The 15,075-nt window shown below is 38.2% G+C and overlaps 1 protein-coding gene across 17 annotated transcripts in view; it reads left to right on the forward strand.

Moving 5' to 3' along the window:
- PBRM1 (polybromo 1) overlaps positions 1 to 15,075 on the forward strand; it is a 67,389-nt gene that overhangs the window by 41,983 nt on the left and 10,331 nt on the right. For 10 of the 17 annotated variants that reach the window (XR_011048851.1, XR_011048850.1, XM_068409033.1 and 7 more), the window contains 7 exons: positions 733 to 999; positions 2,358 to 2,503; positions 2,812 to 2,969; positions 3,647 to 3,830; positions 5,068 to 5,278; positions 9,332 to 9,533; positions 13,575 to 13,733. Coding sequence is in view for 15 of the 17 variants with exons in the window: in XM_068409033.1 (XP_068265134.1) it covers positions 733 to 999; positions 2,358 to 2,503; positions 2,812 to 2,969; positions 3,647 to 3,830; positions 5,068 to 5,278; positions 9,332 to 9,533; positions 13,575 to 13,733 (1,327 nt within the window). In the remaining 2 variants the exon portion in view is untranslated. The remainder of the gene's footprint in view (positions 1 to 732; positions 1,000 to 2,357; positions 2,504 to 2,811; positions 2,970 to 3,646; positions 3,831 to 5,067; positions 5,279 to 9,331; positions 9,534 to 13,574; positions 13,734 to 15,075) is intronic. The other 7 variants (XM_068409041.1, XM_068409044.1, XM_068409043.1 and 4 more) reach the window with 1 other exon arrangement.

Raw genomic sequence — 15,075 nt, forward strand, 5'->3', positions numbered from 1 at the left:
GGTTGGTTTGTAGAATCATATGCTTATTAGATAATTAGCCAACTGATTTTTCAGGTCATGAAGCAGAGAAATTGCAGGTAACTTCGTAAAGTTTCCCATAAAAGCATGTAGATTTAGGTTTGGTAGAGAAGGAAACTTGAATGGCTTGGTGAGAGAATGAAGTCTTTCATCTCTGTCTCAAGTTTGATTCCACATCATCTTTGTGCTCAGAATTTTTGGCTTGTTTGCAATATACCTATCTCAGCCAGTTTTTTGAAGGTAGTGTGTTTGTATGGAATAAAATGCTACAGCTGCTGAGTACATGAGTGGGTATCATGGTCACATATCAATGAGCATGGAGCTTACTGCCCCCCCACCCCAGACTTAGTGGTCATGTCCTCTTTCCAAGTCAAAGCTCAGAAATCTTGTAAAAGTGGTTTTAGGCTGCAGATCTTGTGCTTGTTAATGTACCATTTTGGTAAGCGAATAAAACCTAACTTTTTCTCACATGATAACCTGTACTGAATTTAGCTTCTTCTCTAAGGGTGGGATTTCTTGTTGTTTGCTTTTAATTTTTAATATAACTTATATGTCAAACTGGAAGGAAAGAACTCAGCAGAAAGGCTTTATTAGTCTAAAAGTGTTTCTGATAGAAACGTAGAAGAAATCCATGAAGCATGAGGAGTTCACTGTGTGTCTGTGGGGTATGTGTGTGTGTTGCTGAAATATTAATATTTTTTCTTCAATCTGCAGGAATATTTTAAATTGTGTCCTGAAAACTTCAGAGATGAGGATGTCTATGTCTGCGAGTCACGTTATTCTGCAAAGACAAAATCTTTTAAAAAGATTAAACTGTGGACTATGCCTGTAAGCTCTGTAAGATTTGTCCCACGAGACGTGCCCCTGCCTGTGGTCCGTGTTGCCTCTGTGTTTGCTAATACAGACAAAGTAGATGAGGAGAAACACGCTGAAACATTGGAGGACAGTAAGGTGGGAGAAAATATCCTTCATCTTGAAAAGGTATGTAAGATAACAAGTGGAACATCGATTATGTTTGACAGATAAAGAATGACAAAATGTGAGCCCTCAAGACTTCAGTTTCACAGCATCCAGACACAATAAAATATAAATAAATATAATGTTTCTTTTATAAATTATGTTATACACATTTGTAAATAAATACAAACAAAATATAAATAGACTAAACAGAAAATAAACTGTGTACATATTTGCTACATTCTACAAATGCTTTCTTGTGATCATGTGAAAGGGTTGGTTTATTTTTTTACCATTTCAGAAAAGTAAATTACACTTTTACTGTAAAGCTTGCCTTAAGCCTAAAGAATCAGTAGAACTAAAAGTCTAATTTTAGTTCATGGCAATGCTGAAATGCTTTATTATGTAGTATTTCAGTAAAATAGTCAGTAGCTAGGCAGCAGTACACAATACATAATATTCTGTTGTTTGTGACCTATTTATGGATGATAACTGAGCAGTTTATTGTGGAAATGCTTAAGAATATTTCTGTCCAACATACTGGGTAAAATGGTTTATTTTATTGTATATAGAGTCATAAAAGAAATAAATTTAAGTGAATGTCTTAAATTCAATTAAATTGAATTAGATTTGTCTAAAATAAATCTAGAGCCATAAAATAATAAACTTAAAACCATAAAATAAATCCACTTTACATTGAGTTCTCTAACAGAACCTCAGAATAGAATACCCAGCATGCTCATTGTCAGCTTTAATCAGACGCTTAGTATATATTATTGTATTTATTCACATCATGACAAAAGAAAGAATTATTTCTACGGAGAGAATGAAAACTTGTAGGGTCTTTTCCTTCCACAGCTTGGGGAGATAGCCTGTGTTTTCATTGGCTTTCTGAAATCCTAGACTAAAAGGTCAAATGAGGCACAATGTGAGTTTTGACTAAAAAGTAAGAAATTAAATAGGGCAAATAGTATGAATGTGCAAGCAATACATGGAATGTTCATATTATTCTATATGAGAGTTGAATAATTGAATTTCTATATGTTAACTTGGCCATATACTCAATTCTTGCTTCTTAAGCATGTTGTCGTGCTTTAAAACAAACCATCAAAATAAGCTGACAAGGCTTGGCTTGGCCAGTTAACGTTGAAGCAGTAGGACAAAAAAAGACCTGTAAATTATTGTTCTGGCAAAACTACAGCTTTGTGAAATAGGAAAGCTTGCGACACACACGGAGGGTATCTTTGGCCCCTCACTTTTGCATGTTTAGTGTTTGCCTGTTATTGGTAACAGCAAAGTCTTTTACTTGCACCTGGCATCTTTTTAGTTTTGTGTTTGGTTTTCCTTCTTCCACAAGTTTCTGAATGCATATTCTTCTGCAGGACAAAGAAGATGTTCCAGTAGAAATGTCCAATGGAGAACCTGGTTGCCATTACTTCGAACAGCTCTGCTACAATGATATGTGGCTTAAGGTTGGGGACTGTGTCTTCATAAAATCACATGGGTTAGTGCGACCTCGGGTGGGAAGGTAGGTGGAACTTCTTTATTTGTGTCTATAAAAATAACTTGGACAAAAGACAAGCTTGTTGCAAAAAGTATAAAAGAGGATGGGGAAAAAAAATCTTCTGAATGAAACTAAATGTTGCAAGCTCTTAATAGATTGAGGCAGAAGTTTAGCCGCCTAATAAAAAGGTGCTACAGTTGTACAGTTGGAACAGGCTGTTCTTCTGTACTTGTTTTTTAGTGACAGTCTTCCTGAACACCCTAGTGCGTCCAGCTGTCTCATATAGGAGGGTTGGCCTTTCTTTTATGTCAGTGGTTTGGTTTTCTTTCCAGAATTGAAAAGATGTGGGTGCGAGATGGAGCTGCATATTTCTTTGGTCCAATCTTTATACATCCTGAAGAAACAGAACATGAACCAACTAAAATGTTCTACAAGAAGGAAGTGTTTTTGAGTAACTTGGAGGAGACCTGTCCGATGACTTGCATTTTGGGTAATTATTAACAACTTTAAACCCGATGGACATTCTCTTTCTTTTCCTACACAATTTGAAGTGATTTATAGCTATGTGTAGGCTTGATTCCAAGTATGTTTTTTTCATATTGAGTGGGGGAGGAAAGATTATTCAGTCCATTTCTGATATGTATGCCTGTCTTTGGGACCTGTAGTGAGGATTTTCACTATAAGGAAGCTTTCTTGCAGTAAAGGAGTTTCATGTCTGATATCAAAGTGAACATTGTTGACAGCCAGAGAACAGAAAACTCTGTTATTCTTGCTTATTGATGTAATTATTCCAGTATGTGTTACCTGGAAAGCTGGTCCAGAAGGAGGTTGAAATTTCGTTTGTTGCATAAGATGAGGACCGTGTACTTTGTTTTGTAGTTATGATGCTGTGCTAAATATAGTTAACTGACTAGTGATCGTGGGTTTTGTTATTTTGCAGGTTTTCTTGTTCTTTAAAAAAAAGTACAAAAGCTGCATTGAGTTCATGTAGGTTTCTCGTGAGTGGCATTATTTAATAGGGATATTGACTGGTGTATTTTCCGTAGCTGTGCCAAATACTGGGAATCTTTCAGACTTATGAGACTGCCAAAAACTTGAGTTTTCACACTTTCTGTAAGATGTCTGCAAGCGTGGCTACCTTCTTACCCAGCTCTTTCATTTCTGCAGGAAAGTGTGCTGTTCTGTCCTTTAAAGACTTCCTCTCCTGCAGACCAACAGAAATCTCTGAAAACGATGTTTTTCTTTGTGAGAGCCGCTACAATGAAAGCGACAAACAAATGAAGAAATTTAAAGGGCTGAAGAGGTTTTCACTCTCTGCAAAAGTTGTAGATGATGAAATATACTATTTTAGGTAAAAATGTGATGGGAATGTGGGGGTGACCTGAGCACTCTTCTGTATTGTGGTCGACTGACCCTGATTGGCACCTAAGCCCCCACCTAGCCACTTGCTCACTCTTCCGCAGCAGGGTGGGGGAGAGAACTGGAAGGGCAAAAGGAAATTGGAAGGGCAAATATCCTGGGTCAAGATAAAGACAGTTTAATAAGTGAAGCAAAGCCGCACATGCAAACAAAGCACAATAAGGAATTAAATCACTGCTTTCCATCAGCAGGCAGATGTTTAGCTGTTTCCTGGGAAGCAGGGCCTCAGCATGCGTAATGGTTATTTAGAAAGACAAACGCCATAACCCTGAACGTCCCCCCTTCCTCCTCCTTTCCCCCAGCTTTTATTGCTGAGCATGATGTCATATGGTATGGAACATCCCTTTGGTTGGTTTGGGTCAGCTGTCCTGGTTGTCTTCCTTCCCAGCTTCTTGCCCAACCCCAACCTCCTTGCTGGCGGTGCAGAGTGGGAGAAAGAAAAGGCCTTGTTGACATGCCAACGCTGTTCAGCAATAACTACAACATCAGTGTGTTATCAACACTGTTGTTGTCACAAATCCAAAACACAGCACCATATGGGCTACTATACAGAAAATTAACTCCATCCCAGCCAGACCCAGTACATACATGAGTTATAGTTGTAGGAGAAGATGAGTTTTGACTAATCACGCTTTTGAGAAGAAATCCAGATAACATGTCTTTTCATGGTCTTAATACCAGTGGATCTTTTCTTTTTCTTCTCCTGACTTTAGTAAAAGTCATTACATTATCAGATTGATATATTCTCTAGGTTGTCATTAAAATACTTAAGTCCTCAGCATGGGTAACAAATAGCTTTCCAGTTGGTGAAATTGATATTAATAAAAATATTAAGTTCTAACTTCAGTAAAATGTAAAATCTAAGGAAGTTTTGGTGTTAACTGCCTTCTATTGCAGAAATGAAGTATTTGCTGCATTGAAATCCCCTTCTAACTCATAAAAAAAATCCTTCAAACAAGTGACTGAAATGAAACACTGTCTATGGACACTGAATGGTTTCTACTCAGTGTTCTGAAAGGAAGCACAGGTGCATCCTGAGTCACTATTATTGCCACGTTGTTCGATGATAGAGGAAGAAAAGTTGGTTTTCTCTTCAAAAATATATGCTATCTTCTATAAAGCATGAGTGTATTCTTATCTGCTCTTTGTCTTCCTCCTCCACCTTTCAGAAAACCCATAGTTCCTCAGAAGGAACCATCTCCGCTACTGGAAAAGAAAATTCAGCAGCTAGAAGCAAAATTTGCGGAGTTGGAAGGAGGCGATGAGGACATGGAAGAGATGGGAGAAGAGGAAGGTGATATGACTGAAACACCTTCTATGCCTCAGCTTCAGACCCCATTAGCTAGTGAATTGGATATAATGCCTTATACTCCACCACAGGTAAGGATCTTCGTTGAGAAACTTTAAACCTTTATATTCCACATTCCTTCCCCAACCCAAATAAACAAAAAACCAGTAACATTTTAACATATACACAGAAGAGATTTATAGTTCAGTTTATGACTCTAAGGAATAAATTACACAGAACAGTTTTGGCATATCCAATATGATATCCAGGTGATAGTATTTAAGTCCATTAAATATTTTTAAAGGAAATCATTCAGTTGAGGAAAATCTTCTAGGGTACATTTTTGTATGATATGTTAATGTTATTTCTAATTAGTGGGTTTTCTATGACACTTGTTCAGAAATAATCAGGTCCTTGTATTAAATATGAAGTTGGGATGCAAGGGTTTAATTGCAATTCTCAATTTACCTAATGACCATTTTTAAGCTTTTTCTTAAATTTTGAAAAAAGCTAGCATATTGGGTGTTATAGTTTTTGCTACATTTTTAGAAAATGCTGTGCATATCATCCTCAAAGGAAAAAAAAATCACTTTTTTAGCATTGAGTTACCTTTCTTCCTTGGAAATAAGAACTTGTTAAAAAAGTTAGAAGAACTAGATGTCCTAAAAGCTTTAGTATTAATTTGCTGATAAATGAATAGGAGGTAAATGAGGAATTGTGTGTGATTATATGCTGCTTGAATGCAGCATGAGTCATTGCTGCGGCTTAAATGGGGGACTTTGGACCCCCTTCCCTCTCTTGCTGTGTTTCTTACACAAGCCCTGGCATTTATGTTACTGAGTATCGAAGCAGGGTGAGGAACTGCTTTAACTGGAAATTAACCTAACCAAAAAGGTTTGTTTGCAACTGGATTAAACCCTTTATCTGTCTCATCGCATTACCACATCCAAGCTAATGCCAACATTAAAGATGCAATGGGAATGACCTGCTGGGAACAGGAGGGAGTTTCAGACACGTTTGTAACCAGCAATATGGATTTCTGCTGCATTACATTGACTGTGAGGTGACAGCCTCAGTGGTAGCTGAGGAAAGGATGTGACCCCTGGACAGAAATAACTGTCTTTGGATCTCATGAAAGAGAGTTGATGAAATTGAAAGCTTTAGCTTGGTTTGATTGTGATTTTTACCATGCAGGCAGACCACCAAATACATTTTCCTGTACAAGGTAGTCATGCTGCTCTTATTTTAATGTGCTGGATTTCATAAGTAGCATGAAAACTCTTACAGAATATTACAAATAGAAAGCATGTTACCAGTATTAACCAACAAATGTAACACTTTAGGAAGGAGAAAGTAACTTTTTATGAATCAAAATATTAGCATTGTTAAGCATGGCAGCTGCTGAAAGCAGTTTAAATAGGGATCATTGAACATTAAAGACATACTCAAACTGCCTTCTTCAGCATTCGCTGTCTTTGGATCTCCTTTGCTTTCCGTCTTTCTACATAGCTGTGTTTTGCTCAGATTTCTTTGAGAAGTTTTATTTAAACACTAATATATAATATATCTTTAAAAAGCCAGGCTGATAGTTGCATTATTTTTTTTTAATTGTTTGTAATGGGACCAGGATAACTGGTGAGAATTCAGGCTCAATGGATATATCCAACATGTGTGTGTATACCTTTAGACAGATATGAACTCTGAAGTCTAGACCTTGAAGTAAAAAAAAAGGGAAAACAAAACAAACCAAAACCCAAAAACAAATAAGGAAAATGGAAAAGGATCAGTAGCAATGCATGCTAAGAAGTGAATGATGATACACAAGTGCCCTGGCAGATTCCTCACACTGCTGATTTGGAAAGAAAAGGCACTTTGTGTCTGAGCTGGCATTCAGAGCACAATTTAACTCTGGTGGAGCGATAACTAAAATATAGCACAGAAATAAAATTTCTTCTTCAGATTATCTGTTCTATTTAGGTCCCTAGTGAAAAGTGTCTTTTTAAACAGAGTTCCTAGGTAAAAGGCATGTGTTTGCTTCATGTTCTCTTAAATGTATAGAATTTTATTTAACAACTGTTAAACCCCAGAACTTTTAAACCTTTTTTTTTCTCCTGATAACAAAGAAGCTCTTATTACACCTAAGGATAAAACGAGTCAAGACAAGTGAATACGTGGTACTGTGGGGCTTGACAAGTAGGTGGATCATGCCTTCCTGCTGCAGTTTGCTGTGAATCAAGTCAAACCTAAAAAAGAAAAACATGTGGAACTTCATTTTTTGCTTTAGCAATATGGCTGAGAAAAGGCATAAAAGGGGGTCCTGGTTTATTTCTTCTCTTAACACATCTAAAACTGAATATGCAGTTATCTGACTCAAATGGAAAATATTCTGTTCATTTAAAAATGGTTGTATTGGAGATGTAAAAGAACAGAAAATACAAGAACCAAATTCAGAATTCTTAGAGGTTCTCAAAGTCCTCTTTGCTCTTCCAGACTGATGGGTAGGCTTTTACATTAGATTACTGTTATTGAAACTGTTGCAAGCACTGCAATTGCAAAACTGTCTGATAAACTTGTAGCTATCTAAGTGCAGATGTATAAAAGGCCAAATATATCATTAGATTTTCCTGTTTCTGAATTGAGAACTCTCCATCTGCCAACGTGGGCTTGCCTGAGAAGCCAGGCTGAGTTGTACATGCCCTGTGTGTCATCCCAGAACCTGCATGGAGTTTTCTTCACTTCATTTTAGGGACAAACCTAGAAGACTTCCTCCCAAAAAAGACAAGTGTTGTCTTCAGGTTCATAATGAAAACATTAAGGGTGGATTGCCATTTGAAAATTAATACAGTGAAGTCTGGAATAACATACAACTACGCCTCAGTTTATGCAGTGCCTTGCTTAAATTGATGAGCAAGACTTTTAAAGTGTATTGGTATTAGTGAAGCTTTGTTTTCAGCTGAGAGAAGAGTGTTGAACTGCGGGGCTTAAAGTGGCAAGTAGAAGGAGTTAGTAATGTGGCCAGAATTTCAGCATAGGAAGAAAACAGTTGCATATATTTTTCTTTCCGTTTTTTCCCACTGGGTATTTGGAAACAATTACACTTTTCAAGATGTGAGGAATTTGTAATGTTCGGGATATGAGAAGGCCCTTTTGAGGGTTTTGGCATGATGATACATTTGTAGGCCTTATTGATCAGAGTATGGGTGAATTATGGTCTCCTGTGACAAATAGAGGTGGAAGGAGCCTTCAAAAAGGGGGTTCCAGCTGTGCTACCTCAGTGGTTGTCAGAATAGGTTAAATTTTTTGATGGCTGGAAGCATCAAGGAGCTCTCAACAGGAGCATTCGTGGTGGGAGAAGCAAAGGAGCAGAATTTTTGTTACCTATCAACATATACCATGTGATGTGAACCTGTTGTGCAGCTGGGCTTTGGGTTTTGCAGGGAGAAATGGCTACTTACATAATGGGAGGTGAGCACTAGAGAGAAAGGCAAGTCTGGCAGGCCAAATAGAGAGCATTTAGTGATGAGAAGAGTAGAGGATGGAGCCAGGGAGGGTAAAGGTTGCAAAGGGCCAGGAGGGAATGGGGAAGCATTTCCCTAAAATGTCCAGTGGCAAATAAAATGTTTTACTCAACTTGTGTTGCCAATATTTCTAAACAGCATAATGGATGAAATCTGTGACATAGCACAATTACTTTTATTCTCTTCTGGCCTTCCGACTAGTCACTTACTTGCTACTCAGCCTTTCTTAATCCTCTCGTTCAGTTTGAAATGATTTCAGCTAATAGTAAGCATTCTGTGTTGTCTTACTGAGGATTTTTTGAAGCCTTGGTTATAAAGGTAGCATTCTGTCTAGAAGGGTTTAAAAGCATCAGAACATTGTAGTTTTCTGTTTTGGTTTGGTTTTTTTGGTTTGTTTTTTTTGGTTTTGCCTCTGTACTTTTCGTAAGTGTGTGCGTATGCTCTTGTCGTGCATCAGTAGGAGATGCAGTCTCTCTTTAGGGACTGTAAGGTTGGATGGTCCTTGTGCAAATATGTTCAAGAGAAATGCAGGAATATTTTAAAATACTATTTCTGGCAGCTTTGAATTTTGTATGTCCAGAAGCTTCTCTGTTGTACACTTGTGGTTATAACTGCTTTTTCTCACAGTCCACTCCCAAGTCTGTTAAGGGCAGCACCAAGAAGGAGGGATCAAAAAGGAAGATCAACATGAGTGGGTACATCTTATTTAGCAGCGAGATGAGAGCTGTGATTAAAGCTCAGCACCCAGACTACTCCTTTGGAGAGCTCAGCAGGCTTGTAGGAACTGAATGGAGAAACTTGGAAGCAACAAAGAAAGCAGAATATGAAGGTAAATAAAAACTAAGCTGCTAAACTCTTTTCTGCTTTTTTGTCTTTCTCAACACATTCGTTACTGTTATTCAGATGACAGGTTTAATAGAAGACATTTATGTTTGTGTTCTGGACATACATTAAAGAGAAGTTCATATTGAGAGACGACTGAAGAAGGAGCAAAGAGCATGTTTAAGTTACGTTGTGCACAACTGATAATTTAAATGTCTTTGCCACAAATAAGCAAATGAACAAAGACAAAGAAAATGGGGACAAATTAGAAGTAAAGGGGCATGAAGCCTCTGGTCTGGAAGTCAGTTGGAAAAATGGTTTGTGAAAGTTTCCTTAAAGGAGGACTGGGGGCAATTTTGGACAAGAAGCTCTTCAGAGCTGTAGCGGCAGGTAAGAAGGCTTACAGCAGAGCAGGAAAAGGTTCTTTGATTAACGGTACTTAGAGTACTTAAAAGCTTTGGTAAAATAAAATCAAGGATACAGAATCTGTTATAATACTGTAAATATGGCCTATTGTTCAGTCTCAGTATTAATCAACTGTTGTAACTGTTTTGCTGAGAGATTTCATATCCTGAAGAAAACCTAGGAATATTTCATAGGCATGAGATACTTTAGACCTTTCTCTCTTTCCTTCTTTCTTTTCTTTTCCTTCTTTCTTTTCTTTTCTTTTCCTTCTTTCTTTTCTTTTCCTTCTTTCTTTTCTTTTCCTTCTTTCTTTTCTTTTCTTTTCCTTCTTTCTTTTCTTTTATTTTGATTATTTCTTTTCTTTTCCTTCTTTCTTTTCTTTTCCTTCTTTCTTTTCTTTTCCTTCTTTCTTTTCTTTTCCTTCTTCCTTTCTTACTCTCTCCCGTTCTCTCCCTTCCTCCCTTCCAACTTTATTTGATAAAAATAAAATGCAATTGATCCTTAACAGCAGGCCCTTACCCAAGCCAAATACCTTGGCTTAACATCCATAGTTATTACTCTCGTTAATAATGTGTCAACACTTCCAATATAAAACCCATTTTTTAAGCAACTCTTGCAATTTTATTGGAAGAAAATGCTACTTTGGGTAGGAAAGTTTCAACACCCTAGAAAGTTATTGCCCAATTAAGTTATAACTTAATTTTTTAAATTTTTAAATTTTAAAAAGCTTTTTTTAAAAAAAGAGCTTTGATAGATTTTCTGCATACTCATAAAAAGGCAGCTTTGATCTTCAAACTAGAAGTTTGCATGCTGTCACTTTCCACCCTCAGCCGCTGCAGTCCTTTCTGAATTTGCAGTAGTATCTCTTTGCAATTCTGGAGAGTAATAGAGCACCACTCAGCTATGTGCAAGTTTTCTTTGCAAATGCTGTGAAGGAAAATGGTAATGCTCTTTCTTTGTGAAAATACTATGGCCTTACTTTTTTCCTGTTGTAGTTTCCTTTTACACCCTTCTAGGTGCACGTGGTATTTTTTTTTGACAGATCCCTCCTTACAGCCTAATTCTTAAGCAGTAGGGTGGCTAGCATGTCATCGCTTCCTAGCTTCGAGCAGCTTGACACCTTGCACTTCTGCAGGAAGACATAGCTGTAACCTAACGGTAGCAACAGTGTCTGTCCACTGTGTTAACGATTGCCTACGTGCTTTCATTTTAATCCTCTTTCTCGATTAAAATTTTCCAAAGCTTTTGAGTTTTGGGCTGCAGTTTCTTTGTCTTGGTGTCTGCCCAGAACTAGACTTACTTTTATTTGAGGGGTTGGGACGGGGTTACAAAGCATCCAAACTGTGTTTGTTTATCATGTGTGAAAGGAGAGAAACTCCTTCCGCTGTGACGAGTCAAAGTTCACGTGCTCTCTAGTGTGGATGTGCACAAGGGAGCAGGGAACAGGCATGGTTTGACACCTCAGTGGAAAAGTGCCTTTCCATGTTCTGGGAAAAAGTAGTTTGCATTTTAGATCCATTTTGACCCACTGAAAATTTCATCTGATGTATGTGCAGGGTAATAGTTGTTTTTTTAGCAATAGTTGAGCAAAGAATAGGCTGCATTGGAAATGCCTGCATGGCTAACTGCACTGTGAAAACTCCTCAAAATAAAATAAAATAATGCATGGGATTGAGGTAAAGGCCTGTTTTAAGGAAAAGCGCTGTTCAAACCAGAAAGTCTCTTTCCTGTCTCTCGAGATGTGTTGGAAGTGTTGTTTGATCTCAAGTCCTGGCCTAAACGATTTGGGTTTAGCATTGAGTTGGTGAACGCTCAAGGCTGAACTTTTAGACACCTGCTACAGTTTGCTTTGGCAGTGTTGTTTCATCTTTTAGTTCTGTGGCAGTCACAGCATGGATAGAGACTAGGTAGAACCTCAAGTACTGTCCTACATCAAGTCTTTCTTCAAAGCTCAGCACTCCAAAGTCTGATAAAACTGAACGCTGAACAGTAACTTCTCATTCATCAGAGTGTCTCCAGAAGTTTTGCTTTTGTCTGACCGTTTTTTTTCAGCTGGCCAAAAGTAGGTGAGAGTCAGAACAGCTGCTTTGTCTTTACCCCAAATGCTTGCTCTGCTCTGAAGAGGATTGTCTCATTTTTCTGCTTCAGGATCTACTTTTAAATGTCTTCCGTATTTCGTGCTTGATCGCATATGAGTTGCCTGTAGTAAATATAGGAGTTTCTGTGCGTCGTCATCTCTTCCTGAAATGACAGAAGTGAAAAGAAGGAGGGAAATGCCTTTGGAAATGAAACTGGTCTTTCAGTGTATGGAAGTACTGCTAGAAGCTGCACAAACAAGTTTGACAGGAGACAAACGCATGATAGACATTTGAAGTCATATACCAGAGAAAATAAGTAACGTTCGCAGGATGTGTAACTTAATCTCCTTGATGAACAACTTCTTAGCCTTTGTTTGACAGAGGACCTTGATTGCTGTTTTAGTGGCAGTTTTCATCTTTCACCAACTGCAAGAGAACTTCTAGCCCTGCATTCACTGTTATTAAAATTTGCTGGAGATGTATGCTGCGTTCATTTATTCTTTGTTGTTCCTCATTGCGTCAGTCAGATACGATGTTCAGAGTAAACAAATCAGCAACTTGCATGCTCCTAAAGCACCTTGAGTGGACATTCAGTATATCTCCTTTTTCTGTTTGCTTGGGGTTTTTTTTTTTCTTTCTTCTTCCCATGACCCTTTGCCCCTCCCTTAATATAAAATTGTCCTCTGGTCAGATACCCCTGCAGTAGATCTTTTGTTCTTGCAGTCACAGTGAGAAACTTGATTGAGATAATGACCAGATTCATCGTACAAAGGACACACATGACCTCCAGTGAGCAGCACAATGTGAGTTAGACATCTTCAGCAAAAGAAAAAGAAATAATAGCTCAAAGGGGATCAAAATGGGGAAAACAACAGAAGGAGGCAGAGAAAAATATTTTTGGTTCATGAAACTGCTGCTTGTTATGTTCCAAACACTAAGGACCTGTCTACACTAGGGAAACTTTGCAAATGCTTCCTGACTTTGCCACCACTTCTCAGCTGCATCAGTAGTCAGATATATGGGGAGCCCAAGAATAAATGGGCCACCAGCTGGCACTGCTATCTGCTGTTTGCATCTTACTTTAGGGCATGTCTGAGAGACATGGTGCTTAAAAATTCCCGCAGCAGCTGGTAGTGGGTCTACATGAGAGCTGCTGGCCTTGGCTGTAACTGGTTTAGCTGAGCCAGTGGTGTCAAAAGAGGGAACATTTTGCCATGTTTTCCTAGTGTGGACCGAGCCTAGTGCTGGACTGCTGCTTCACGTTGGTAACACTGGTGTTATTTTCAAATTTGTTCTTTGACTTTTTAAATTTTTATTTTATTATTTATTTTTATTTTTTTAAGAAAAAGATAAAACTTTGTGGAATATTTTTCATGAAAGGTTCTCTAAAAGTCTTAGCTGCAGCCACATGAAATCAAATCATATGCTGTATAAAAAGATTCATCTGTTCTAATTTATATTTGACTAAGCTATGCCAGTGTTTGACTAGTCCTTTTTAATGAACAGATAATATTTTGAAATTCTGGGTTACAAAACAGAACTGAAAATCTAAAATACTTTTACAGAGCGGGCAGCTAAAGTTGCTGAGCAGCAGGAGAGAGAGCGAGCAGCACAGCAGCAGAATTCCTCCCCCCGGGCAGGCACTCCTGTCGGGGCTCTTATGGGGGTGGTGCCGCCACCAACACCAATGGGAATGCTCAATCAGCAGTTGACACCCGTTGCAGGTAAAACGTAGGAGCTATGACCATTTTTTCCTCATCCACTATATCAACCCCCTTCATAACTCTGAACACTCTCTTGGGTCACTTTGTTCTTACGGAAGAAAACGCTCAGCCTCTTCAGTCTTTCTTCATAATGAGTGTACGTAACCGCAGCAGTAGCCTGATAGTCCCACGTTACTTGCTCCGGTAGTGAGTAGCCTGTTGAAAATGCAGGGCAAGAGGGTCCTTGTGCAGTAGTTCTGTTCTGTTTGTGTGCAGTAGTGTTTATTCACTCTGCTTTGCAGAGGTCACGTTTAGCCCTTCTACGGCAGGAGGAGAGTGAGCTAAATACTCTTCTAGTGCATGCAGCGTCAGTGGAAGTGGTAAAGTAGGAGGCAAATTATTTATTTTTCTTTATTGTCAGGAAGGTGAGAGGCAAACAGAATCCAAAACGGATTTTAAATCCAAGCAAAAGCTTTACAGAATTGCTGATGAGACGCTGGTAAGCAGAGCAGACTAGAATCTAGAGCCATCGCAGAAACAAATACAAAATGCCAGCATTGCTGGTTTTATCAGGTGATTTACAGAATAGAAGTGAGCTTGGAGAGCTCTTCCGTGAGGTCCCTGTTGCTGGGTGTTGTGCTCGTTACCAGTCATAATCAGACTTGAGTTCATAGGGAGTATGCTCAGTGTAAGTATTTTCAGGATCAGATCTGAAGACAATGTAATCCACTGGAGATTCTTGTATGGGAATCAGCCATACGTCAGTGAGAAAATGAATTAGATGTGACCTGATAGGTTGTTTTCTTTCCCCCATTTCTCATTAAAATAATTAAAGTACTTCAGTGAAGATCAAAATAGTGCCAAGTAGGTAAAAATGAGTATTTGGGGTTTTTTTTGTTTTCAGTTTTGAGGGTTTTTTTAACTTTCCCATAAGGCATTCCAATTATTCCATTTATTCTTTTGTCATTTTTCTTTCTTTCCCGTCTCACAGGCTGTGGCCATATTTAGAACTGACAAACAAGCATTTTTCATCACGATCTCTAAATCGCTTTTCAGTAAATAGGCTGCATGGATATTGAAAGTGAAGGCACATTCCTTATTTGCTTCATGGTCTCCAGATTACAAAGCATTTGTTTATGCTGAATTGCATTTTTCTTTTGTTTTTTTTTTTCACTTTGTTCTTGATAATTTTCCTCTCAACAATTTGCAGTTGGCGTGTGTTTGTGTGTGTGTGTACACATATCTGTGCATATAGTAAGGAAAAAAAAAAAAGAGTTCTCCAGTGCTGATCTTTTTTATGAGTAACTGCTTCAATACAGAATATATAGAAGTGTCATCCTCTTGTGGTTGTGTTTTCTTGGTT

This window comes from Nyctibius grandis, chromosome 10 (assembly GCF_013368605.1).
Source record: "Nyctibius grandis isolate bNycGra1 chromosome 10, bNycGra1.pri, whole genome shotgun sequence".
In the NCBI taxonomy this organism is placed as follows: Eukaryota; Metazoa; Chordata; class Aves; order Nyctibiiformes; family Nyctibiidae; genus Nyctibius; species Nyctibius grandis.